The 26,308-nt window shown below is 38.2% G+C and overlaps 1 protein-coding gene across 1 annotated transcript in view; it reads right to left on the bottom strand.

Annotated features, from left to right (window-relative positions):
- Nucleotides 1–1,319: 1,319 nt before the first annotated feature.
- KMO (kynurenine 3-monooxygenase) overlaps nucleotides 1,320–26,308 on the bottom strand; it is a 387,978-nt gene continuing 362,989 nt past the window's right edge. The window contains exons 14-15 of the mRNA XM_053711153.1: nucleotides 21,259–21,318; nucleotides 1,320–1,502 (exon numbers count right to left, since the gene is read on the bottom strand). Coding sequence (XP_053567128.1) covers nucleotides 1,425–1,502; nucleotides 21,259–21,318 — 138 coding nt within the window. The 3' untranslated portion in view covers nucleotides 1,320–1,424. The remainder of the gene's footprint in view (nucleotides 1,503–21,258; nucleotides 21,319–26,308) is intronic.

Here is a 26,308-nt window from a genome sequence, read left to right as displayed (position 1 = left end):
GCTTACTTCTAGCGCAATTAACGCTCAAGTGGTTTTAATTAACAGGAAACGCTATTTCATATATAAAAATAAACCCAAGGAACAATTCCCCATAGAGTCTAAAAACTCCAGATTGTATAAGTGGCAACATATTAAAGAAAACTAAATTTTATAGTACACTTTCCCTTTAAGTAGCACTCTGTGGGATTCTTGGGTGCTGCTCGGCAGCCTAATCGCCACTCATACACAAACTCCATGATTTAATAATTCAGTCTTGTTCAGCATTTACATGCTGTATACAGTTCATTGTAAGAAAATGCAATCTATGTCATTAATAATATGGAAAATATTTTTTATAATTTTTACACAAAATGAAAGCTTACAGTTAGAAATCAGAATTACTCTAACTTCTGAGTAACAGTTTATTACATATTTTGTATTTCTTTATAAAAGTTACCTAAGCCAAAATCCTCAGTAATTACATATATAATAATCTAAATATGGTATCCACATATTCTCCATTAAACATCTTATTATAGCTGCAATGATCACTTGTAGCAGTGTAAATACATGTCAATGTACTATTTTCAATAAAACCTCAGAATCTTTATCTTAAAGGGACACTGAACCCAAATTTTTTCTTTCATGATTCGGATAGAGCATGCAATTTTAAGCAACTTTCTAATTTACTTCTGTTATCAATTTTTCTTCGTTCTCTTGATATCTTTATTTGAAAAAGAAGGCATCTAAGCTAAGGAGCCAGCAAATTTGTGGTTCAGAACCATAGACAACATTTGTGTATTGGTGCGGTCCAATCAGCAAGGACAACCCAGGTTGTTCACCAAAAATGGGCCGGCATCTAAACTTAAATTCTTGCTTTTCAAATAAATATACCAAGAGAATGAAGAACATTTGATAATAGGAGTACATTAGAAAGTTGCTTAAAATTGCATGCTCTATCTGAAGAAAATTGGGTACAGTGTCCCTTTAAAGGGATAATGAACCCAAATGTTGTCTTTCGTGATTCAGATAGAGCAGGCAATTTTAAGCAGCTTTCTAATTTACTCCTATTATCAATTTTTCTTCGTTCACTTGCTATCTTTATTTGAAAAAGAAAACATCTAAGCTTTTTTTTTGGTTTAGGACTCTGGACAGCGCTTTTTTATTGGTGGATGAATTTAGCCACCAATCAGCAAGAATAACCCAGGTTATTCACCAAAAATGGGCCGGCATCTAAACTTACATTCTTGCATTTCAAATAAAGATACCAAGAGAATGAAGAAAATTTGATAATAGGAGTAAATTAGAAAGTTGCTTAAAATTACCTGCTCTATCTGAATCACAAAAGAAAAAATTTGGGTTCAGTGTCCCTTTAAGTGTTCTGAAGAATATAATTTATTTTTTTTATTTCATGTTGCAAATATTTTCTGTGGTTTCCTTAAGTCCTAGATGTATGTCACAATCAGATATACAGCACCAAATGATACAGCTGTGCCAATCACTGCAAGTCCAGTATTGATGACCTGTTGAAAGAATAAAATAAATTGAACTATCAATTGTGAAGTATAAATAATTATTTTAAATCTAATTTTAGGAAGATATTTACAATGAGACATATTTTGGATTGAAATAAAGAATGAGGATTAAAATAAAACAAAACTAGGAACATGGGGCGCGATCCGATATAGATCGCAGTTTGCGGCGCAAGCGAGGGAACCGGCGTCGCCCGCAGTTTCAGCTCGCAACTCGAGCTATCCCATATACTGCGCCGTCAGATGCTAACGTGCCGTAAGTCTGACAAACCAGCGATGTCCAGAAATCTGCGCAAGTACAAATTTCTGGCGTCGCCAGTGACTTGCGGCACGTTAGAAACTGCCGGCGCCTATAAAACCTGACTAAAGTCTAAAACACCCGCACTGTCTAACACGCCTCCCTAACATAGCCCGACAAGTCTAACACGCCTCCCTAACATAGCCTGACACGTCTAACCCTCTATCCGCTATCCCCCCTCACTATCCTAACAATAAAAAAGCTATTAACCCCTAAACCGCCGCTCCCGTACCCCGCCGCAACCTAATAAAGTTATTAACCCCTAAACCGCCGCTCCCGTACCCCGCCGCCAGCTATATTATATCTATAACCCCCTAAAGTGAGCCCCTAACACCGCCGCCATATATATTAAAATTATTAACCCCTAATGTAAGCCCCTTACACCGCCGCCATCTCTATTAAAATGATTAACCCCTAATTTAATCTCATTCGTAGTACAGCAGTCGGCCGGGATGGATGCTCCGCGGCAGGCGGAGCGAAGAAAGAAGATTGAAGATGCCGCCGGAAGAATGAAGACTTTGCTGCCGCTTGGAGGAAGACGTCGCCGGAGGAAGAATTCTTCTTTGCCGCTTGGAGGAAGACATCGCCGGAGGAAAAATTCTTCTTTGCCGCTTGGAGGAAGACATCGCCCGGATCGGATCAGGAGTTCGGCCCGGTGTGGTGAAGACAAGGTAGGGAGATCTTCAGGGGGGTAGTGTTAGGCTTTTTTAAGGGGGGTTTGGGTGGTTTTAGAATAGGGGTATGTGGGTGGTGGGTTGTAATGGGGGGGGGGGGATTGTATTTGTATGCAAAAGAGCTGAATTAGGGCAGGGAATTTTTTTTATTTTGGGGGTTTATTATTTTATTAGGGGGCTTAGAATAGGTGTAATTAGCTTAAAAATCTTGTAATCTTTTTTTTATTTTTTGTAATTTAGTGTTTGTTTTTTTTTGTAATTTAGTTTAGTTAATTTAATTGTATTTTTAGATAGATGTTTGTAGTTTATTAAATTTATTGATAGTGTAGGTGTATTTGTAACTTAGGTTAGGATTTATTTTACAGGTAATTGGGTAATTATTTTAACTAGGTAGATATTAAATAGTTAATAACTATTTAATATCTATTATACCTAGTTAAAATAATTAACAATTTACCTGTAAAATAAATATTAACCCTAACATAGCTACAATGTAATTATTAATTATATTGTAGCTATCTTAGGGTTTATTTTATAGGTAAGTATTTAGATTTAAATAGGAATATTTTAGTTTATAAATGAATTAGATTAATTTAATATAAATTTAGTTAGGGGTGTTAGGGTTAGATAGAGTTAATATAGTTAATATAAATACTATAGTAACTATATTAACCCTAATATAATTAGGGTTAATATAGTTAATATATATAATGTAATACCTATATTAACTATAATATACTTAGGGTTAATATAGATAATATAGCTGGCGGCGGGGTAGGTAGATTAAATTAGGGGTTAATCATTTTAATAGAGATGGCGGCGGTGTAAGGGGCTTACATTAGGGGTTAATAATATTAATATAGCTGGCGGCGGTATAGGGGGATTAGATTAGGGGTTAATAATTTTTATATAGGTGGCGGCGGTGTAAGGGGTCAGATTAGGGGATAGATAAGGTAGATGACAGCGGTGTAAGGGGTTCTAATTAGGGGATAGATAAGGTAGATGGCGGCGGTTTTAGGGGCTCACAGTAGGGGGTTAGTTTATGTAGATGGCGGCGGGGTCCGGGAGCGGCGGTTTAGGGGTTAATAACTTTATTAGGGATTTCGGAGGGGGGGGATCGCGGTTGACAGGTAGATAGACATTGCGCATGCGTTAGGTGTTAGGTTTATTTTAGCAGATCGCGGTTGACAGGGAGATAGACATTGCGCATGCGTTAGGTGTTAGGTTTATTTTAGCAGCTAGTTTAGGAAGTTACGGGTCTCCAATAGTCAGCGTAAGGCTTCTTACGGCTGCTTTTTGTGGCGAGGTGAAAATGGAGTAAGTTTTCTCCATTTTCGCCACGTAAGTCCTTACGCTGCATATTGGATACCAAACTGCGCGGGTTTGGTATACCTGCCTATAGCCCAAAAAACTACGGGCGACGGCAGAAATATACGCGCGTAACTTCTAGGTTACGCCGTATATGTGATACCAAACCCGCGCAAATATTGGCGTCGCCGGATTTTGCGGGCGACGATTTTTATCGGATCGACCCCATGATATTGCATATGTAATAAACTGCAAAAAAAAAAACTTGGAGAAACACTTTTTTAATTTTTACAAAAAATTTAAAAGTTTGGTTAAATCATAAGCAAAAGGAAAGATGTGCTTGGGTGTATTGTTGTTTTCTTTTCCACTGGTGCCACAATATTTTCACTCCTTTTTAATACAATCATCTGCAAACAACATACCAAAATGTTTCTTAATAAATTTGCAGTTTGTGGAGAAAGATGTTTGACAAATATTGGTTAATAGTAAATGGTCCCTAGGGATAATCTGTACTTGCGATTTAGCTCTCTCAATCAGTGACCTCAAGTAGCCCCTAGTTTGTTTATTTTTGGTCAAAACATGTCTGAGCAATTTCTAGAAATAGGAAAAAGAAAGTCCAAAAAGAGCCTCTTGTTAGAAATATATAAAAAAAACACTTTATTTTATTCAAATTAAAAGCCTCAGCAACAGGAGAATGGATAAAAAAATCCTTGGCCAAATCTGTCTGACCGGTTTCATAGACATGATGAGTTACATCTGCACACAGAATTTAAAGGCTGAAAACTCTGTTTGATTGGTTAAAAACAATGGCTAAGAAAATTGATTCACATTTAAGGGGACAGCTATACAACATTATAGATACACATAAATACAGACTGGAGTTATTGACAGTACCAAAATTTCTGTGGATTACTTCAATCATACATGACACCAGTCTAGTATATTGTTGGGACTTGATATCCAAAATTCAAAGTAAACATTTACGGCTAGATTACGAGTTTTGCGTTATGAGGGGTGCGGTACTAACTTGCACGTTTTTGTCACCGCTCACTTTCCTACGGCGCTGGTATTACGGGTTTTTATAAACCCGGCGTTAAAAGGCAAGAAGTGAGCGTAGAGCAAAATTGTGCTCCATACCGCACTCCAATACAAGCGATGCTTAAGTCAGCGGTGAGTTGGTTGTACGTGCTCGTGCATGATTTCCCCATAGACATCAATGGGGAGAGCCGGCTGAGAAAAAGTCCAACACCTGCAATAAAGCAGCGTAAAGTTCCGTAAACTAAAGTTATAAGCTTTGCTCAGGTCTACTAATAATCTTTAAGACTTAGGATATTTGGTAATATCGGTGCTAAGGTATTAAACTAGCTAATCAAAATTGCAAAAGAAAAACAGATACCTCACAACAGCACTCTTTGTCTAATAAAGTTCCGTAAAGCAGCCCCATTGATTCCTATGGGGAAGCAAATTTTATGTTTACACCTAACACCCTAACATGAACCCCGAGTCTAAACTCCCCTAATCTGCCACCCCCGACATCGCCGCCACCTACATTATACTTATTAACCCCTAATCTGCAGCTCTGGACATCGCCGCCACCTACATTATATTTATTAACCCCTAATATGCTGCCCACAACATTGCCGACACCTACATAATGTTATAAACCCCTAATCTGCCGCCCCCAACATCGCCGCCACAATAATAAACATATTAACCCCTAAACCGTCGTACTCCCGCATCGCAAACACTAGTTAAATATTATTAACCCCTAATCTGCCGTCCCTAACATCGCCGCCACCTACCTACATTTATTAACCCCTAATCTGCCGCCCCCAGCGTCGCCGCCACTATATTATATTTATTAACCCCTAAACCTAAGTCTAACCCTAACACCCCTAACTTAAATATAATTAAAATAAATATAAATAAAACTTACTATTAATAACTTAATAATTCCTAATTAAAACTAAATACTTACCTGTAAAATAAACCCTAAGGGGCCTATTTATTAAAGGTCTTGCGGACCTGATCCGAAAGTGCGGATCAGGTCCGCAAGACCTCGCTGAATGCGGAGAGCAATACGCTCTCTGCATTTAACATTGCACCAGCAGCTCACAAGAGCTGCTGGTGCAACGCCGCCCCCTGCTGACTCGCGGCCAATCGGCCGCCAGCAGGGAGGTGTCAATCAACCCGATCGTACTCGATCGGGTTGATTTCCGGCGATTCCTGTCAACCTCATCAGAGCAGGCGGGCAGGGTTATGGAGCAGCGGTCTTTAGACCGCTGCTTCATAACTGGTGTTTCTAGCGAGCCTGCAGGCTCGCCAGAAACATGGGGCGTCAAGCTCTATTCGGAGCTTGATAGATAGGCCCCTAAGCTAGCTACAATATAGCTAATAGTTACATTGTATCTATCTTAGGTTTTATTTTTATTTTACAGGCAAGTTTGTATTTATTTTAACTAGGTAGAATAGTTACTAAATAGTTATTAACTATTTAATAACTACCTAGCTAAAATAAATACAAATTGACCTGTAAAATAAAACCTAACCTGTCTTACACTAAAAAACAAATTACAAGATCTTTAAACTAATTACACCTAATCTAATAGCCCTATCAAAATAAAAAAGCCCACCCAAAATAAAAAAAACCTAGCCTAAACTAAACTACCAATAGCCCTTAAAAGGGCCTTTTGCGGGGTATTGCCCCAAAGAAATCAGCTCTTTTACCTGTAAATTTTTTTACAAACAACCCCCCCAACAGTAAAACCCACCACCCACACAACCAACCCCCCAAATAAAAGCCTAACTAAAAAAAACTAAGCTCCCCATTGCCCTGAAAAGGGCATTTGGATGGGCATTGCCCTTAAAAGGGCATTTAGCTCTATTGCTGCCCAAAGCCCTAGCCTAAAAATAAAACCCACCCAATACACCCTTAAAAAAATCTTAACACTAACCCCCGAAGATTAACTTACCGGGAGAAGTCTTCATCCAAGGGGCAAGATGTCCTCAACGAAGCCAGCAGAAGTGGTCCTCCAGACGGGCAGAAGTCTTCATCCAGACGGCATCTTCTATCTTCATCCATCCAGCGCGGAGCAGGTCCATCTTCAAGACATCCGGCGTGGAGCATCCTCTTCCAACGACGACTACCCGACGAATGAAGGTACCTTTCAGTGACATCATCCAAGATGGCGTCCCTTAGATTCCGATTGGCTGATAGAATTCTATCAGCCAATCGGAATTAAGGTTGAAAAAATCCTATTGGCTGATAGGATTGAACTTCAATCAGCCAATAGGATTGTGCTCACATTCTATTGGCTGTTCCAATCAGCCAATAGAATGCGAGCTCAATCCTATTTGCTGATTGGATCAGCCAATAGGATTGAAGTTCAATCCTACTGGCTGATTGCATCAGCCAATAGGATTTTTTCAACCTTAATTCCGATTGGCTGATAGAATTCTATCAGCCAATCCGAATCTAAGGGACGCCATCTTGGATGGGCTTTTTTTATTTTGATAGGGCTATTAGATTAGGTGTAATTAGTTTAAAGATCTTGTAATTTGTTTTTTATTTTCTGAAATTTAGTGTTTATTTTTTGTAATTTAGCTAATTGTTTTGAATTTAGTTAATTGTATTTCATTTAGGGAATTTATTTAATTGTAGGGTTAGGTTAGGTGTTAGTGTAAGACAGGTTAGGTTTCATTTTACAGGTCAATTTGTATTTATTTTAGCTATGTAGTTATTAAATAGTTAATAACTATTTAGTAACTATTCTACCTAGTTAAAATAAATACAAACTTCCCTGTAAAATAAACATAAACCCTATGCTAGATACAATGTAACTATTAGTTATATTGTAGCTAGCTTAGGGTTTATTTTATAGGTAAGTATTTAGTTTTAAATAGGAACAATTTAGGTAATAATATTAATTTTAATTAGATTTATTTAAATTATGTTTAAGTTAGGGACTATTAGGGTTAGACTTAGATTTAGGGGTTAATAAATATAATATAGTGGCGGCGACGTTGGGGGCGGCAGATTAAGCGTTAATAAATGTAGGTAGGTGGCGGCATGTTAGGGGCGGCAGATTAAGGAATAAATAATATTTAACTAGTGTTTGCGAGGCGGGAGTGTGGTGGTTTAGGGGTTAATATGTTTATTCTAGTGGCAGCGATGTCGGGAGCGGCAGAATAGGGTTAAAAAAATTATTTTTGTGTTTGCGATGCGGGAGGGCCTCGGTTTAGGGGTTAATAGGTAGTTTATGGGTGTTAGTGTACTTTTTGCACTTTAGTTATGAGTTTTATGCTACGGCTTTGTAGTGTAAAACTCATAACTACTGACTTTAGAATGCGGTACGAATCTTGACGGGATAGGGTGTACCGCTCACTTTTTGGCCTCCCAGGACAAGCTCGTAATACCGGCGCTATGGAAGTCCCATAGAAAAAAGACTATACGAAAATTGCGTAAATTGATTTGCGGTAAGGCCAAAAAAGTGTGCAGTGCCCCTAAATCTGCAAGACTCGTAATAGCAGCGGTAGTAAAAAAGCAGCGGTAGTAAAAAAGCAGCGTTATGAGGCTTAACGCTGCTTTTTTACTCATAACACAAGACTCGTAATCTAGCCGAATGTATTTTATAATAGTTATACCCAATGGTGATGGACAAAAACCCTACATAGACACATTAATATTTGGTGTAATATAATAAAGATTCAAAATAAAAAGTGTAATCTAACTATTACATCTTAGAATATGTACAAAATACAGGGAAATAAAGGTACAAATAGAAGTACTTTTGAAGAGAACATAATTAGTCAAATAATTTCCCCTTAAACTAAAACCTTAAGGTGTGTGGACTAGTAGTTTCCCAAATCACAGTAGAACCTTAGATGGATAACAGTCTTCAGGGTAAACTCAGATCTAGGCCACACAGGGAGGCACTTACATATAACTGAATAAATCTATTACCGTTGCCAATAGTTAATAATGTCATATTCCAAATTAAAACCTGACGGATTTAGACTATTAAGCCTAAATATCCAGTATATCTCTTGCCTGCAGAGCAAAGAAAACTTATCCCCCCTGGGAGTCTTCTGATCTGATTAATGGCTCTCCACTTGAAACTGTTCACACCTATCTGTGTTCCTCTAAAAAGTGTCTAGATAGTGCAGAGCAGGGTCTTTCACCAGTTATGTAGGACAGGTGTTTCCTAACCCGGGTCCCCACGAATCAGGTAAGTATGCTTTGGTCACAGGAGCAAATTAAGCAAGGTAGATAAGGCAATAACTCAGCCCAGAGTGATGGCCTGGGTGAGCTTTTATAGGAATTTTCCCACACCTGACTCCTCCAGGTGGGAGTGCATTTCATTAATACATGGCACCTTTAAATCTAGACGGCGCACAGCCGCAAGCCTAACAACTGCAGCAGCAGCAGGAAGATTTAGCTGCATACTGGTCTCCACTCCAAATTAAAATTATATCATCAATATATATCTGGTAAATTATAATTTGATCTTTGAAGATTAGAGTTTAAATATCCAAAAATGTTACATCTCACACCAACCTAAAAAAAGGAGAGAGAGAAGAGAGAGAGAGAGAAGAGAGAGAAGAGAGAGAAGAGAGAGAAGAGAGAGAAGAGAGAGAAGAGAGAGAAGAGAGAGAAGAGAGAGAGAGAGAGAGAGAGATGTACCTGTGGAAACACATGAAAGACTGGAAGATTTATTAATACACCTAAAGATAACTTTATGTCACAAACAATAGTGGAACCAACAAGTCATAAAGCTATAAGTCATAATGCTATACTGGACTTAGGTCCTGATGATCAAAAGTTCTGCAAGGTGGCAAAATATTCCAAGGAATCCAATGATATGTAGAGCGAGCCTATCAAAATATTCCAAATAAATTTTCTATTGGATGATTAGAATTTAAAATAAAATATTTTATAGGGATGAAGCAGTACCCCTAGATAAAGGGGTTCCGCGAATCCTAAAATTCAGTGTGCAGCAGCGACCACATGAAGACGAGGGTTCTAGGAAGATAGCTGAAGACTGGAAGAAAGATTAGCAGAGCCGGGGCAGCAAAAGAGGCCACCAAAGTCTGCCTCCGTGAAGATGGGCCCTGGCGCCTAGGATCCTGGATGAAGAGGGCCCAGGCGTGGAAGAAGATTGCAGAGCAGAGGTGGCAATTAAGTGCCATTGTAATTTATTTTTAGTGTGTATTAGATGATTAGTGTAGGGCAGCTTAGGGGTAAATAGTGTATTTTAGCATTTATCTAGAATGCTTCAAATAGTATGCATTCTCATGCATGATGCATATTCTTTTAAGTATTATATATAAATTAATATGTATTAATTTTTTCTTGTTGAGTTTATAATAGTAAACATAATTATATTTTTTAACATTTATATTTGTGCTAGACAAAGTCATTAGTATTACAATTGTAATTGTACAATGTGGGGAGATGGCAGTTTAGGTGTTAATAGTATATTTAGGTACTTAGCGACGTGTGGGGGATGGAAGTTTTGGGGTTAATCACTATTATTAGTGGAACTTTGCGGTGGGCTATGTGGCGGTTTAGGGGTTATTAGACTAGGGGCTAATGGCGATACGGGTTAGCTTGCGAGTAGGGTGTTTTTTTTACTTTTATTGCTCTATTGACTTATATGGAACAGTAGGTGATGCGCGAGTCGGGTTTGCGCTAGAACAATAATTTTTAGCTTTCAACTTGAAATATCAGCGCAACCCAACTCATGCAAAATTAGCACTCTAGCGAAAGCGCTAGTTAGCGCTCCACTTGTAATCTAGTCCTGTATCTGGACGTTTTGCTTTAGTAAGATCAGTGAGGGGAAAAACCCATGTTGTAAAGTGAGGAATAAATAGTCGGTGCTAATCGACAATTCCTAGTAAAGATCTAACCTAGGCCATTTCTGTATTGCTCCTATCTTGTTTACTTGGGGTTTCACAACTCCTCTACCAACAATATAACATAAATATTTAGCCTCAGCCAAGCCAATAGTACACTTCTATGGATTGTCTGTTAACCCAGCCTTCGTAATGTTTCTATTACAGTCTCACTTTTTGTAGATGAAAATCCCAATCTGGACTGTAAATAATGACATCATTCAAATATGCAGCAACATATTGTGCATGAGGTCTAAGTAACATTTTTCAACTGCTGAAATCTTGCTAGAGCTACATGGAGGTCAAAAGACATCACCTTGTAGTGAAACAAACCATCTGGAGTAGCAAAGACCATTTTCTCTCTAGAGCACTCAGATAATGGAATCTACCATTAACCTTTAGCGAGGTCCAAAGTAAAGAGAAATCTGGCCTTAGCTAGTCTTTCTACAAGCTCATCAACCCGTGGCATTGGGAAGGCATAAAACTTTGATATCTCATTTAATTTTCTGAAATTGTTGCAAAACCTATTTGAGCCATTATGTTTGGGTACTTACTTAATTGGGCTAGACAAGTTACTGTAAGAATCCTCAATCACCCCAAATTTAAGCATTTTTTGTTTAATTTCTGCATTTGCAGTTTTACTTTTGGCTTCAGGTATGATTTTACCTTAATGTTTATCCCAGGCTCTGTAATTATGTCATGGGTGTTTTCACTAGTTCTACCTGGCATAGGTTAAAATACATCCCTATTCCTTTCTACCATTTCTTTAGCTTCCTCTTCTTGTTCAGGTGTGAGCTCTATTGAAATTACTATCAAAGGCTTAATTTTTAGAAATATAACTGCAACGCGGGTGATAAGCTTGATTACCTGAATCACAAGACAGCTATATCTACCCCGGTCAGATTACTGGCCTCAACAGCCTACGGATCTCTTTTCCGTACCCTTCAAGACTACCGCACCTACTTACCAGAGCTGAACAGTGTAATAATGAACATGGAGGCGGGAGACCGGTTTACTATGGAAAAGGTTACAGACCTCTGCCATCAGAACAGAACTTGTGCTGACAACATACCTCTCTTGAAGATTATTACTTCGCAGCCATCCTTACAGCTTTGCTGGACGGCTTTTGGGCTGTACAGCACTCCGGATGTGGCTAATAATTATGCAGCACAATACAAGATAAAGACACAGTAGGTTGCCAGCAGCATGTAAGAGAGGAGTGGACTAATGGACTTCCATTATTCTAAGTGGTAACCAACTACGGGTTGTGAAGCATTAACTAGCCCCTAGAGTGACTTGCATTTCAGTTCAGCCTGGTGAACTTATCAATTTGCTTATGTGACAACTAATTATAGTCTGAGGTTTATACTTGTTGCAAAATGGTTCTTTATATTACATACGCATATAATTACCCTGTGAGGAAGATGTACTGAATATTGCGATGTCATACGTGACTGATCACCCCCACATAGTTCCTAGACTCCGGATCTCAATTAAGCATGTCACTATTGTCCACTGCTGAGAACAATATGTGCATATACCTGTTCTTTATTTATACTGTTATTTTTACAAATTTACAGTGTTTGTTAATTTAATAGGTAGAGTATTAGGGTGAGACTACTATACCCCATACTATGCTATAACAGAGATCAGAGGGTCCAACATAATATATATAGAGCCTTCCATAGCTTTACATTTAAGTGGCCAAACTGAACCTTCTCAGCAGCTAGAAACTTTCCTGCTTCTGCAGCTTTATTATAGGAAAGGGACTAAAACCCTCACGTAATATAGGTTAAAAAAGTTATCTTCCTATCGTTACATGTAAGACCTTTTTATAAACCGTTATTGTTGCATGATAAAATACCAGGACTCTTTCCTCTGACTAAAGTTGAATAATTAACACCTACAGGGAGTGCAGAATTATTAGGCAAGTTGTATTTTTGAGGATTAATTTTATTATTGAACAACAACCATGTTCTCAATGAACCCAAAAAACTCATTAATATCAAAGCTGAATATTTTTGGAAGTAGTTTTTAGTTTGTTTTTAGTTATAGCTATTTTAGGGGGATATCTGTGTGTGCAGGTGACTATTACTGTGCATAATTATTAGGCAACTTAACAAAAAACAAATATATACCCATTTCAATTATTTATTTTTACCAGTCAAACCAATATAACATCTCAACATTCACAAATATACATTTCTGACATTCAAAAACAAAACAAAAACAAATCAGTGACCAATATAGCCACCTTTCTTTGCAAGGACACTCAAAAGCCTGCCATCCATGGATTCTGTCAGTGTTTTGATCTGTTCACCATCAACATTGCGTGCAGCAGCAACCACAGCCTCCAAGACACTGTTCAGAGAGGTGTACTGTTTTCCCTCCTTGTAAATCTCACATTTGATGATGGACCACAGGTTCTCAATGTGGTTCAGATCAGGTGAACAAGGAGGCCATGTCATTAGATTTTCTTCTTTTACACCCTTTCTTGCCAGCCACGCTGTGGAGTACTTGGACGCGTGTGATGGAGCATTGTCCTGCATGAAAATCATGTTTTTCTTGAAGGATGCAGACTTCTTCCTGTACCACTGCTTGAAGAAGGTGTCTTCCAGAAACTGGCAGTAGGACTGGGAGTTGAGCTTGACTCCATCCTCAACCCGAAAAGGCCCCACAAGCTCATCTTTGATGATACCAGCCCAAACCAGTACTCCACCTCCACCTTGCTGGCATCTGAGTCGGACTGGAGCTCTCTGCCCTTTACCAATCCAGCCACGGGCCCATCCATCTGGCCCATCAAGACTCACTCTCATTTCATCAGTCCATAAAACCTTAGAAAAATCAGTCTTGAGATATTTCTTGGCCCAGTCTTGACGTTTCAGCTTGTGTGTCTTGTTCAGTGGTGGTCGTCTTTCAGCCTTTCTTACCTTGGCCATGTCTCTGAGTATTGCACACCTTGTGCTTTTGGGCACTCCAGTGATGTTGCAGCTCTGAAATATGGCCAAACTGGTGGCAAGTGGCATCTTGGCAGCTGCACGCTTGACTTTTCTCAGTTCATGGGCAGTTATTTTGCGCCTTGGTTTTTCCACACGCTTCTTGCGACCCTGTTAACTATTCTGAATGAAACGCTTGATTGTTCGATGATCACGCTTCAGAAGCTTTGCAATTTTAAGAGTGCTGCATCCCTCTGCAAGATATCTCACTATTTTTGACTTTTCTGAGCCTGTCAAGTCCTTCTTTTGACCCATTTTGCCAAAGGAAAGGAAGTTGCTTAATATTATGCACACCTGATATAGGGTGTTGATGTCATTAGACCACACTCCTTCTCATTACAGAGATGCACATCACCTAATATGCTTAATTGGTAGTAGGTTTTCGAGCCTATACAGCTTGGAGTAAGACAACATGCATAAAGAGGATGATGTGGTCAAAATACTCATTTGCCTAATAATTCTGCACACAGTGTAGATTACGAGTTTTGCGTTATGAGGGGTGCGGTGCTAACTTGCAGTTTATTCTCACCGCTCACTTACCTGCACCGCTGGTATTACGGGTTTTTATCAACCCGGCGTTAACAGGCAAGAAGTGAGCGTAGAGCAAAATTATGCTCCATACCGCACTTCAATACCAGTGCTGCTTAAGTGAGCGGTGGACTGGTTATACGTGCTCGTGCACGATTTCCCTATAGACATCAATGGGGAGAGCCGGCTGAGAAAAAGTCTAACACCTGCAAAAAAGGAGCGTAAAAATCAGTAACGCAGCCCCATTGATTCCTATGGGGAAACACATTTTATGTTTACACCTAACACCCTAACATGAACCTCGAGTCTAAACACCCATAATCTTACACTTATTAACCCCTAATCTGCCGCCCCCGACATCGCCGACACCTACATTATACTTATTAACCCCTAATCTGCCGATCCGGACATCGCTGCCACCTACATTATATTTATTAACCCCTAATCTGCTGTCCACAACATCGCCGACACCTACATAATGTTATTAACCTCTAATCTGCCGCCCCCAATATCGCCGCCACCTACCTACATTTATTAATCCCTAATCTGCCATCCCCAACGTCGCCGCCACTATAGTAAAATTTATTAACCCCTAAACCTAAGTCTAACCCTAACACCCCCTAACTTAAATATAATTAAAATAAATCTAAATAAAATTCCTATCATTACCTAAATTATTCCTATTTAAAACTAAATACTTACCTATAAAATAAACCCTAAGCTAGCTACAATATAACTAATGGTTACATTGTATCTAGCTTAGGGTTTATTTTTATTTTACAGGCAAGTTTGTATTTATTTTAACTAGGTAGAATAGTTACTAAATAGTTATTAACTAATTACTAACTACCTAGCCAAAATAAATACAAACTTGCCTGTAAAATAAAAATAAACCCTATGACGTCTTCATCCAAGCTGCAAGATGTCCTCAACGAAGCCGGCAGAAGTGGTCCTCCAGACGGGCAGAAGTGGTCCACCAGACGGGCAGAAGTCTTCACCCAGACGGCATCTTCTATCTTCATCCTTCCGACGCGGAGCGGGTCCATCTTCAAGACATCCGGCGCAGAGCATCCTCTTCTTCCGACGACTTCTTGCTGAATCTAAACCAATCAGAATCTAAGGGAAGCCATCTTGGATGACGTCACTTAAAGGTACCTTCATTCAGCAATAAGACGTCGGAAGAAGAGGATGCTCCGCGCCGGATGTCTTGAAGATGGAGTCACTCCGCGTCGGAAGGATGAAGATAGAAGATGCTGTCTGGGTGAAGACTTCTGCCTGTCTGGTGGACCACTTCTGCCCGTCTGGAGGACCACTTCTGCCGGCTTCGTTGAGGACATCTTGCCGCTTGGATGAAGACTTCTCCCGGTAAGTGAATCTTCGGGCGTTAGTGTTAGGATTTTTTAAGGGTGTATTGGGTGGGTTTTATTTTTAGGTTAGGGCTTTGAGCAGCAATAGAGCTAAATGCCATTTTAAGGGCAATGCCCATCCAAATGCTCTTTTCAGGGCAATGGGGAGCTTAGGTTTTTTATTTAGGCTTTTATTTGGGGGGTTGGTTGTGTGGGTGGTGGGTTTTACTGTTGGGGGTTGTTTGTATTTTTTTTTCAGGTAAAAGAGCTGATTTCTTGGGGGCAATGCCCTGCAAAAGGCCCTTTTAAGGGCTATTGATAGTTTAGTTTAGGCTAGGGGTTTTGTTTTATTTTTGGGGGGCTTTTTTATTTTGATAGGGCTCTTAGATTAGGTGTAATTTAGTTTAAATATCTTGTAATTTGTTTTTTATTTTCTGTAATTTAGTGTTTGTTTTTTTGTAATTGTATTTAATTTATTTAATTGTATTTAATTTAGGTAAGTTATTTAATTGTAGTGTAGTGTTACAGACCTCTGCCATCAGAGGCAGAGTAACTTAGGTTAGGTTTTATTTTACAGGTAAATTTGTATTTATTTTAGCTAGGTGGTTAGTAAATAGTTAATAACTATTTAGTAACTATTCTACCTAGTTAAGATAAATACAAATTTGCCTGTAAAATAAAAATAAACCCTAAGCTAGATACAATGTAACTATTAGTTATATTGTAGCTAGCTTAGGGTTTATTTTATAGGTAAGTATTTAGTTTTAAATAGGAATAATTTAGGTAATGATAGGAATTTTATTTAAATTTATTTTAATTATATTTAAGTTATGGTGTGTTATGGTTAGACTTAGGTTTAAAGGGTTAATAAATTTAGAATAGTGGTGGCGACGTTGGGGACGGCAAGATTAGGGGTTAATAAGTATAATGTAGGTGACGAAGATGTTAGGGGCGGCAGATTAGGGGTTAATAGTATTTAACTAGTGTTTGCGAGGCGGGAGTGCGGCGGTTTAGGGGTTAATATATTTATTATTGTGGCGGCTATGTCCGGAGCGGCAGATTAGGGGTTAATCATTTTATTTTAGTGTTTGCGATGCTGAAGGGCCTCGGTTTAGGGGTTAATAGGTAGTTTATGAGTGTTAGTGTACTTTTTAGCACTTTAGTTATGAGTTTTATGCTACAGCTTTGTAGCGTATAACTCATAACTACTGACTTTAAAATGCGTTAGGAATATTGGCGGTAGAGGGTGTACCGCTCACTTTTTGGCCTCTCAGGACAAACTCATAATACCGGCGCTATGCAAGTCCCATTGAAAAAAGCCAATCAGCCAATCACATTGAGCTCGCATTCTATTGGCTGTTCCGATCAGCCAATAGAATGCGAGCTCAATCTGATTGGCTGATCGGATCAGCCAATCGGATTGAACTTGATTCTGATTGGCTGATTCCATCAAGGTAGGAAGATTTTCAGGCGCTTAGTGTTAGGTTTATTTAAGGGGGGTTTGGGTTAGATTAGGGGTATGTGGGTGGTGGGTTGTAATGTTGGGGGGGGTATTGTATGGGTTTTTTTTACAGGCAAAAGAGCTGAATTATTTGGGGCATGCCCCGCAAAGGGCCCTTTTAAGGGCTGGTAAGGTAAAAGAGCTTTGAACTTTTGTAATTTAGAATAGGGTAGGGCATTTTTTTTATTTTGGGGGTGTTTGTTATTTTATTAGGGGGCTTAGAGTAGGTGTAATTAGTTTAAAATTGTTGTAATATTTTTCTAATGTTTGTAAATATTTTTTTTATTTTTTGTAACTTAGTTCTTTTTTATTTTTTGTACTTTAGTTAGTTTATTTCATTGTATTTATTTGTAGATATTGTATTTAATTAATTTATTGATAGTGTAGTGTTAGGTTTAATTGTAACTTAGGTTAGGATTTATTTTACAGGTTATTTTGTAATTATTTTAACTATTTTAGCTATTAAATAGTTCTTAACTATTTAATAGCTATTGTACCTATTTAAAATAATTACAAAGTTGCCTGTAAAATAAATATAAATCCTAAAATAGCTATAATATAATTATAATTTATATTGTAGCTATATTAGGGTTTATTTTACAGGTAAGTATTTATCTTTAAATTGGAATAATTTATTTAATAAGAGTTAATTTATTTCGTTAGATTTAAATTATATTTAACTTAGGGGGGTGTTAGTGTTAGGGTTAGACTTAGCTTTAGGGGTTAATCCATTTATTACAGTAGCAGCGAGATTCGGTCGGCAGATTAGGGGTTAATAATTGAAGTTAGGTGTCGGCGATGTTAGGGAGGGCAGATTAGGGGTTAATACTATTTATTATAGGGTTATTGAGGCGGGAGTGAGGCGGATTAGGGGTTAATAACTTTATTATAGTAGCGGTGCGGTCCGCTCGGCAGATTAGGGGTTAATAAGTGTAGGCGACGTTGAAGGGGGCAGATTAGGGGTTAATAAATATAATATAGGGGTCGGCGGTGTTAGGGGCAGCAGATTAGGGGTACATAAGGATAACGTAGGTGGCGGTCGGCAGATTAGGGGTTAAAAAAATTTAATCGAGTGGCGGCGATGTGGGGGGACCTCGGTTTAGGGGTACATAGGCAGTTTATGGGTGTTAGTGTACTTTAGAGCACAGTAGTTAAGAGCTTTATAAACCGGCGTTAGCCCAGAAAGCTCTTAACTACTGACTTTTTTCTGCGGCTGGAGTTTTGTCGTTAGATTTCTAACGCTCACTTCAGCCACGACTCTAAATACCGGCGTTAGAAAGATCCCATTGAAAAGATAGGATACGCAAATGACGTAAGGGGATCTGCGGTATGGAAAAGTCGCGGCTGGAAAGTGAGCGTTAGACCCTTTCCTGACTGACTCCAAATACCAGAGGGCGGTAAAAACCAGCGTTAGGAGCCTCTAACGCTGGTTTTCACGGCTACCGCCCAACTCTAAATCTAGGCCAGAGTGAGCACTAATAAATATCAGCTAAAGGCCCATTTATCAAGCTCTGTACGGAACTTGTGGGTCCGTGTTTCTGGCGAGTTTTATTATAGTGTTTGCAATGCGGGAGGGCCTTGGTTTAGGGGATAATAGGTAGTTTATGGGTGTTAGTGTACTTTTTAGCACTTAAGTTGTGAGTTTTATGTTACGGCGTTGTACCATAAAAATCATAACTACTGACTTTTAAATGCGTTAGCACTCTTGACAGGGTAGGGTGTACCGCTCACTTTTTGGCCTCCCAGGACAGACTTGTAATACCGGCGCTATGGAAGTCCCATAGAAAAAAGACTTTACGAAGTTTACGTAAGTCGTTTTGCGGTAAGGCCAAAGAAGTGTGCGGTGACCCTAAACCTTCAAGACTCGTAATACCAGCGGTAGTAAAAAAAGCAGCGTTAGGACCTCTTAACGCTGCTTTTTTACCCTAACGCACAACTCGTAATCTAGGCGACTGTTTGTTACAAGGATCTACAAGGAGCAAAAAAAAAAAAAAATGAATTACAACATTCTGATTGAACTCCTTTCAGGCACTAGTTTAACAGTGCTAGAGACTCCAAGACTGCAAAAAAGAAGAAAAAATACTGCTTAAATAAAACTATTGTGTCTTTCTGGAATGACTCCTAAGCTGTGATTACAGACCGGATCATCTACACAATTAGGGACCGGATGAAAAAAGCTGCTAACACAGTAACATTTCAGTCCTAAGGAGATTCTGACTGCATAAAGGAACCTGGAGAAAGAGGTAACAGAAAACACAGACAACAAGCTGCAAACAGGAGAGTTTAAAGTGTTGGATGCTAACACACAATACAAGTATAAACACATAATAAAAGTGGCATTTCAGTGAGCCTTCAGAGCAGAAGGTGCGAGCCATATCTTTTTGCAATCCTCCAAATAAGGATCAATAATAACATTACTTATTTGTGGCTACAGCCCCACTTAATTTAAACTACAGAGGGAAGACCCCCTTTTTTAGTTTTGTTTTTGTTTTACATGCTCTTAAGAGTGCACACTCTATATTGTTATCCCATATAAATTGTAATTTTATGATTATATTTTTAGAAGATAAAAATATCTTGTGTTTTAAATACTGCCTTTTTTAGCAAATAGGTTTTAAAAGAACCAATTAAATACTGTTGTATACGTTGAATTTAGCAAGTAGTGATCGTGTCAATTATTCCATATTTACCTTTAGCTGATATTTATTAGCACTCACTCTGTAAGGTTTTTTCAGTTTAAGTTTTTAACTATCCACTTCAGGAGATAGTTGTTAGAGTGTAGTTTGGTTTCTTCTATTCAGTACTATTTACCTTGCTTACATTTTCCCCAGAAGTACTCTGAATATATTGTTACCAATGCACCAGGGAACTCTGGGTAAGATATGCAAATTAGATATAATATATCTCACAATGTTTCTATATAATAATGTCTCTTACTTTTATGTAATAGAGGATTTTAATCTCATGTTTTTATCTAAACCATACCTCAAATGAGTATTGCTTTTTCTCTGGAAATAAGCTTCACCCAGCAGCAAGTTAAACTCGAAACAACTGTCCAGAAGCGGTTTCTCTTATTGCATCCACCCCATATAGGGAATTGCTGTATTTAAAACAGTACTTGGAAGCAAGCAACATGAGATATTGTATATCTAATTTTCATATCTTACCCAGAGTTCCCTGGTGCATTGGTAACAATGTATACAAACTACTCCTGGGGCAAAGCAAGAGGGGATACTTGCCTAACATTTTTAATTTTCTATACAATAATTCTTTGGGGCCAAATTATTAAGCACTGTATGGTGCCTAATACATCTGTTTCCGCGTGAGCCTTCAGACTTGCCGGAAACAGCAGTTAAGAAGCTGCTCCTTAACTGGTCCGCTGACTCTGAGGCTGCAGACATTAATCCGCCCGATCGCATACGATTGGGTTGATTGACACCCCCTGCTAGCGGCCAATTGTCTGCGAATCTGCAGAGAGGCGGCATTGCACAAGCAGTTCACTAGAACTGCTTGTGCAATGCTAAATGCCGACAGTGTATGCTGTGGTTATTCAGCGACGTCCGCCAGACATTGATAATTCGGCCCATATGTCTCTCACTTTTATGTAATGAAAGTATGTATATATATATATATATATATATATATATAATGTAGTATTTCGTAAGCACCTTTGGCTTTAGTGCAGTTTCTCTATAGCCGTGTCGGATTAGTGAGTGAGCGATAAGTAAAAATACTTTTTTTTGTGTCTGGAGCACAAATCCATCTTGAATTTTGCAAAAGTTGATAAGTGTGGAATTACTAGCAGCTGATTAGTTTAATACAGTACATCAGTATATAGCTGATGAACTTGAAGAAAGTCATAGGGCTAGATTACAAGTAATAATGTTTTCATGACACATGATCAAAATACTCAGGTGCTAACGTCAAGACTTCAGATATTTCGACCCCGCTAACTACTTCTACTGGGGAGAATGATGAACCCATAATTCAAAATTATCAGTAATCAGCTGAATTAAGGTTTCCAATAATTTTGACATTTAATATTTTGGAAAAAACTATGACTTATTACATTTGTTGGTTTTTACATCTTATTAAGGATGCAAATCGTTCTGGTTCACTGCTTTGCAGAAGTATTTTATAGCAATTAGTATATATTTAGTATTTTATAACAATTAGTATATATTTTAGTTTTGTTTTCTAACCTTATTTTGCCACTTCCAACGTTGCACCACTTCATGGTATCTTATTCTACTAAAAGTTACCTAAAATAAAATAAGTAAATTGAGAATTATTTTTCTGGTAACATTTTCTATAAAAAAATAAACAATAAGTCTATGCATTAAGGCAGAGCAATATGCAACAATAATCTCAAAACAAATTCACCAATTTTACATGTTTTGTTAATATCATCAGCTCATATTATAAGCATGCACAAGCAGGGCCGCCATCAGGGGGTTACAGGGGTGACTCCTGTCAGGGGCCCAATGAGCCTGGGGGGCCCCATGAGGCAAGAACTAAAAAAAAAAAAAAAATTTAAAATTTTGGCATTTACCAGTGGGTACTACAGCAGAGTGCTAATTGAACATGGGAAATGTTATTACAAGACAGACTTGGCACTTTGTTTGTACAGTGTGTTCCTGAGTCAGACGGCAGATCACTTTCATTTGCAGAGGAGGTAGGACTTACTTAGCAAATGTTTTTTATTTCTTTGTGCATTTTCGGATTGTAACTTCAGTGTGGTAGTAGTTGTATGGTGGGGCCAGGGGTCCATAAAAACAATCTGTTTTAGCAGCAGTGTATTTATGATTATTTGACAATGTTGTAGAAATTCTATATTTAAAACCATGCAGAAATGTTTCCTCCTCAATACACAAATGGTAGGTGCCCTTTTGGCAGATATGCATTTTTTTATTTATATATATATATATATATATATATATATATATATATATTTATTACATTCCAGTTTACTGCCCCTTTATGCAAGGACTTTCCAGATGCAAGGAGGCATTTTATCTAAGATTTTTACATCTGCATAAAATGTTATACTCTCAAACTAATATTGCTCAGTGTTTGAAATAAGACAGGTTAACTTAAAACTGTTCACATACCAACAAGCCTAAATCCTGCATTTAACCAGATCTAATGGTATGAGTACCACAGCTTATGGTTCCACCAAGATTATATAGAATACAGCATTTTCAAAATCCATAAGTACAGCTGACAGATGGGAACATTTGTACACTATATTTGAATTGGTGCTCTTGGTTGGGGAAAATGGGGAAAAAACAAACAAACATATGTCAACATTTTAAAAGTACTTTTCTTCATTTAGCCATCTACCCAGATGATTAATGTACAATTTTGAATTCACAGAATTATTTTTGTTTACACATTTACAAATATGATTCTTTAAAAAGTGATCTTAATTTCTGTGATTTTTTTTATCATGCATGTCACACACTGTTGATTTAGGGGATGCAAGGTGCATAAATGTTTCCTCCTGTGAGTGTTTCTGTGGGTGTTTGTGCTTTGGTTTGTGTCTCTATGAGTGTGTATGTATTTTTTTTCCTGTGGGTCTCTCTGTGAGGGTGGGTGTGTATGTCTTTGTGCATTTTCTGTGGATGTCTGTGAGAGTGTGTGCATAAGTTTTTGAACTTTTTTCTATGGGTGTCTCTGCAAGGGTGTGTGTATGTTTGCCTTTGTGTATTTTCTCTGGATGCCTCTGTGAGGGTGGTTGTGTATGTCTGTGTTTTCTGTGGATGTCTCTGTGAGGGTGTGTGTGTATGTATGTATGTCTGTGTTTTCAGTGGATGTCTCTGTGAGGGTGTGTGTATGTCTTTCTGTGTTTTCTGTGGATGTCTCAGTGAGGGTGTGTGTATGTATGTATTTCTGTGTTTTATGTGGTTGTCTCTCTCTGTCTGTATTTATTTGTGTGTTTTCTGTGAGTGTCTCTGTGTGTGTATGTGTGTATATGTATTTGTGTGTTTTCTGAGGCTGTCTCTTTCGGTGTTTCCTTGGGTGTATGTGCAAGTTTGAGTTTGTGTGTGTGTGTCCATTCCTTTTTAGGACATTTTGACCGTACTACTGATTATTCACATCTTTCTACAGACTTTGAGACTAATGAGACCTTTACGGAAGTCACCAATCCACCATTTAACCTTTAAATTATTGTTTAGGCAGTTCAGGGACCTTCCTTTCAGCCACTGCATGCTGTTGTCATCATTTAGTTGGCATCTTCCTTTACAAAAAGATAATCAGAACTCCATATTTTGTTTTCTAAATCTCCTTTTTTTTTACAAAACTGTAGTCTACCTCATTACTTGTCAGGTCAATGTAATCACGTGGTGAGTGTCAGTTTGGGTGTCTGTGTTTGAGTGTGTTTGTGTGTTTCTTTGTGTGTCTGCTAGAGTGTCTATATGGGAATCCTTATGTGTGAGTGTGTGTGTGTGTTTCAGTGTATGAGTGTGTCTGTGTGTTTGTATGTTACTACCTTTACAACATTTCCAAGTTTAAATAGACACTTAAGAATAAAGTGCATATACGTTTTAGTCACTTGGTCAAAAATTGCACATGTCAAAGGGGGGGGGGGGGGAGGGAGGCCCTGATCAATGGTTAAGTCAGGGGCCCCAAAATTTCTAGTGGCGGCCCTGTGCACAAGGCTCTGCCTAAATGCCTAAATGTTATATTGCATAGATGTTTAAAGTTGAGCTCTGGTTTACATTTTGATATCTATAAATTATTTTATGAAATTACGGATATAAACAAACAAGAGACCTTTTTACATATGTATTCTTAATTTAACTGATTAACTCTAGATTGATTGGAAGACATTCCCTGTCATTGTGATTTTGAGACTTTCCAATACGCTTGAGTGATTATTAAAACAATGTATCAATCAAATCATATTATTGCAACCCTTCCAGACTTATGGAGTTTGGCTAACTGTGAGAAAGCTCAATTTGGCAAAACACACTTCTAAAGGCTTACCATTAAATGATCTTTCTGCACATCTACATATCATACAACTTCAATTATGACCTACTTTCAAGGGATAACATTTATTCACATTTATTCCTGTCCTTATGACCCAATAGATCTAATTCCCCAATACTTAAAAATTCTGTTATAATGAAAGCAAGTCATCACCTAGATCTACCATGGTATAAAAAAAAAATATCTAATAGGTATAAAAATGTCAAATGATAAAGGGCTGAATTTAATAACCCAATGGATGGCAAGCCTCACAGCTCATCCACTAAAAGTAGTTTGTTTATTCCTGCCATAAAATAAATATCCATAGACTTTCAAGTCTAATTTTTTTTTACTTATAAATGTTGAAAAGATACAAAACAGTGAAAATAAAAGCAGAAGACTAAAGAAGGAATTCTTCAGTTTCTTCTTTAGTCTTCTGCTTTTTATTAATCAAGAGAATGTAAGTCCAACTATTAAAACACAGTACAGAAAGTTGGATGCTGAGGGAAACAATGCCTGTGGTTTAGGAATGGTAAAATTTAAAAAAAAGTTTATAAGAGAAAAGTAAGAACAAAATGCAATTTCTTCCACATGTTTGTGATTTTAGTCAGATTATTATTTGTGTCACTGGTTATGTTTCTGTAAAAGTGCTATACAGATCATGTCTGTCAAGTGTGTTAAGTGAGCAACTGGGTCTATGTATTAACATTTTTAATTATGTGTGTATCAGCATGACTTTGGGATTGTTTTGCTGATTTGATTGTTTTCATAAAACTGAAAATGAGACACTGAATATAAAATGAGGAGATCTTTATTAAAATATGTAGCATATGTGTTACTTATTAAAAGCATGTCAAATTAATCTAATTAGATACTGTGAGAAAGTAAGTAAGAAAATAAATAAAAGGTTAATCAGTTGATGTAATATACATTTTAAATGGTTGCTTGTCTGTAGCAGGAAAACTCTCTAGTTCCAAAACAATTAAAACCTGCAGAATTTCAAGCCTGATATCAAAGGACACCATCCTCAGAAGAATCCTCAAATTTGTCCTATCTATAGGTAATTTAGAGGGGTTGTTCCTAAGTTAAGTTTGTTGCATGCATACAGTATGCTCTAAATATTTGTTTCTCAACCGCGGTCCTCAAATACCCCCAACAGGTCAGGCCACTGCAGAACTGCAGATAACTTGTCAGGATCCATGGAGAACCCTGCAACTGAGATAACATAACCTAGGAAGGTTACTTGAGTCTGATGGAACTCACATTTCTCGAGTTTACAAAACAGGCCGTTCTCACGTAGTCTCTGAAGAACCCGTGTAACATCAGAACGATGAGCCTCAACTGTGGGTGAGTGTATGAGGATGTCATCTAAGTACACCACAACACTCTGTTGCAACATATCTCATAGGACATCATTAATAAATTCCTGAAAAACAGCAGGAGCATTACATAGGCCAAAGGGCATTACAAGATACTCATAATGCCCGCTCCTGGTGTTAAATGCTGTTTTCCATTCATGGCCCTCCTTAATCCTAACGAGATTGTACGCTCCTCTCAAATCAAGTTTAGTAAAGACTGTAGCTCCCTTGAGGCGGTCAAAGAGTTCCGTAATGAGCGGAATAGGGTAAGCATTCTTAATGGTAAGACGATTAAGACCCCTATAATCGATGCATGGTCTTAACTAGACATGTGCAGCCGTGAAAAATTCGGTTTGGATCGATTCGGACCGATTCGAATTTCGGTTTGGATCGATTCGAATTCGGAAGAAATCGAATTAATTCGTTTCGGATTCATTCGGATTCGTGTGAAATTCGATTCGGTTCGAATTGATTCGGATTTTCGGCATTTCGGCACTGTTAAGTGGGATGTGCTGTGTATTACACTAGTATACTGTACAATGCTAGTGTAATACATGGCCATCCGAATAAATTCGAATCGATTCGGATTTTTTCGGTAGATTCGGCACTGCAGCAATTCGGAAATTCGAATCGATCCGAATTCCGAATTTGGCAAAATTCGTCCGAATTTCGATTCGGACCGAACCGAATCGCACATGTCTAGTCTTAACTCGCCACACTTTTTCTTCACAAAGAAGCCAGCCAGCCCCTGCAGGAGAGCAATATTTGCGGATGATCCCCCGCGACAGAGCATTGGCAACATACTCCTCCATAGCACAATTCTCTGCAACAGACAGAGGGTACACCCATCCCCGAGGAGGAATGGCTCCGGGTTGCAGGTCTATGGCACAATCGTAAGACCGGTGAGGAGGCAACGTAC

This window comes from Bombina bombina, chromosome 4 (genome assembly GCF_027579735.1).
Source record: "Bombina bombina isolate aBomBom1 chromosome 4, aBomBom1.pri, whole genome shotgun sequence".
NCBI lineage: Eukaryota > Metazoa > Chordata > Amphibia > Anura > Bombinatoridae > Bombina > Bombina bombina.
This window is presented reverse-complemented; position numbering and strand designations above follow the sequence as displayed.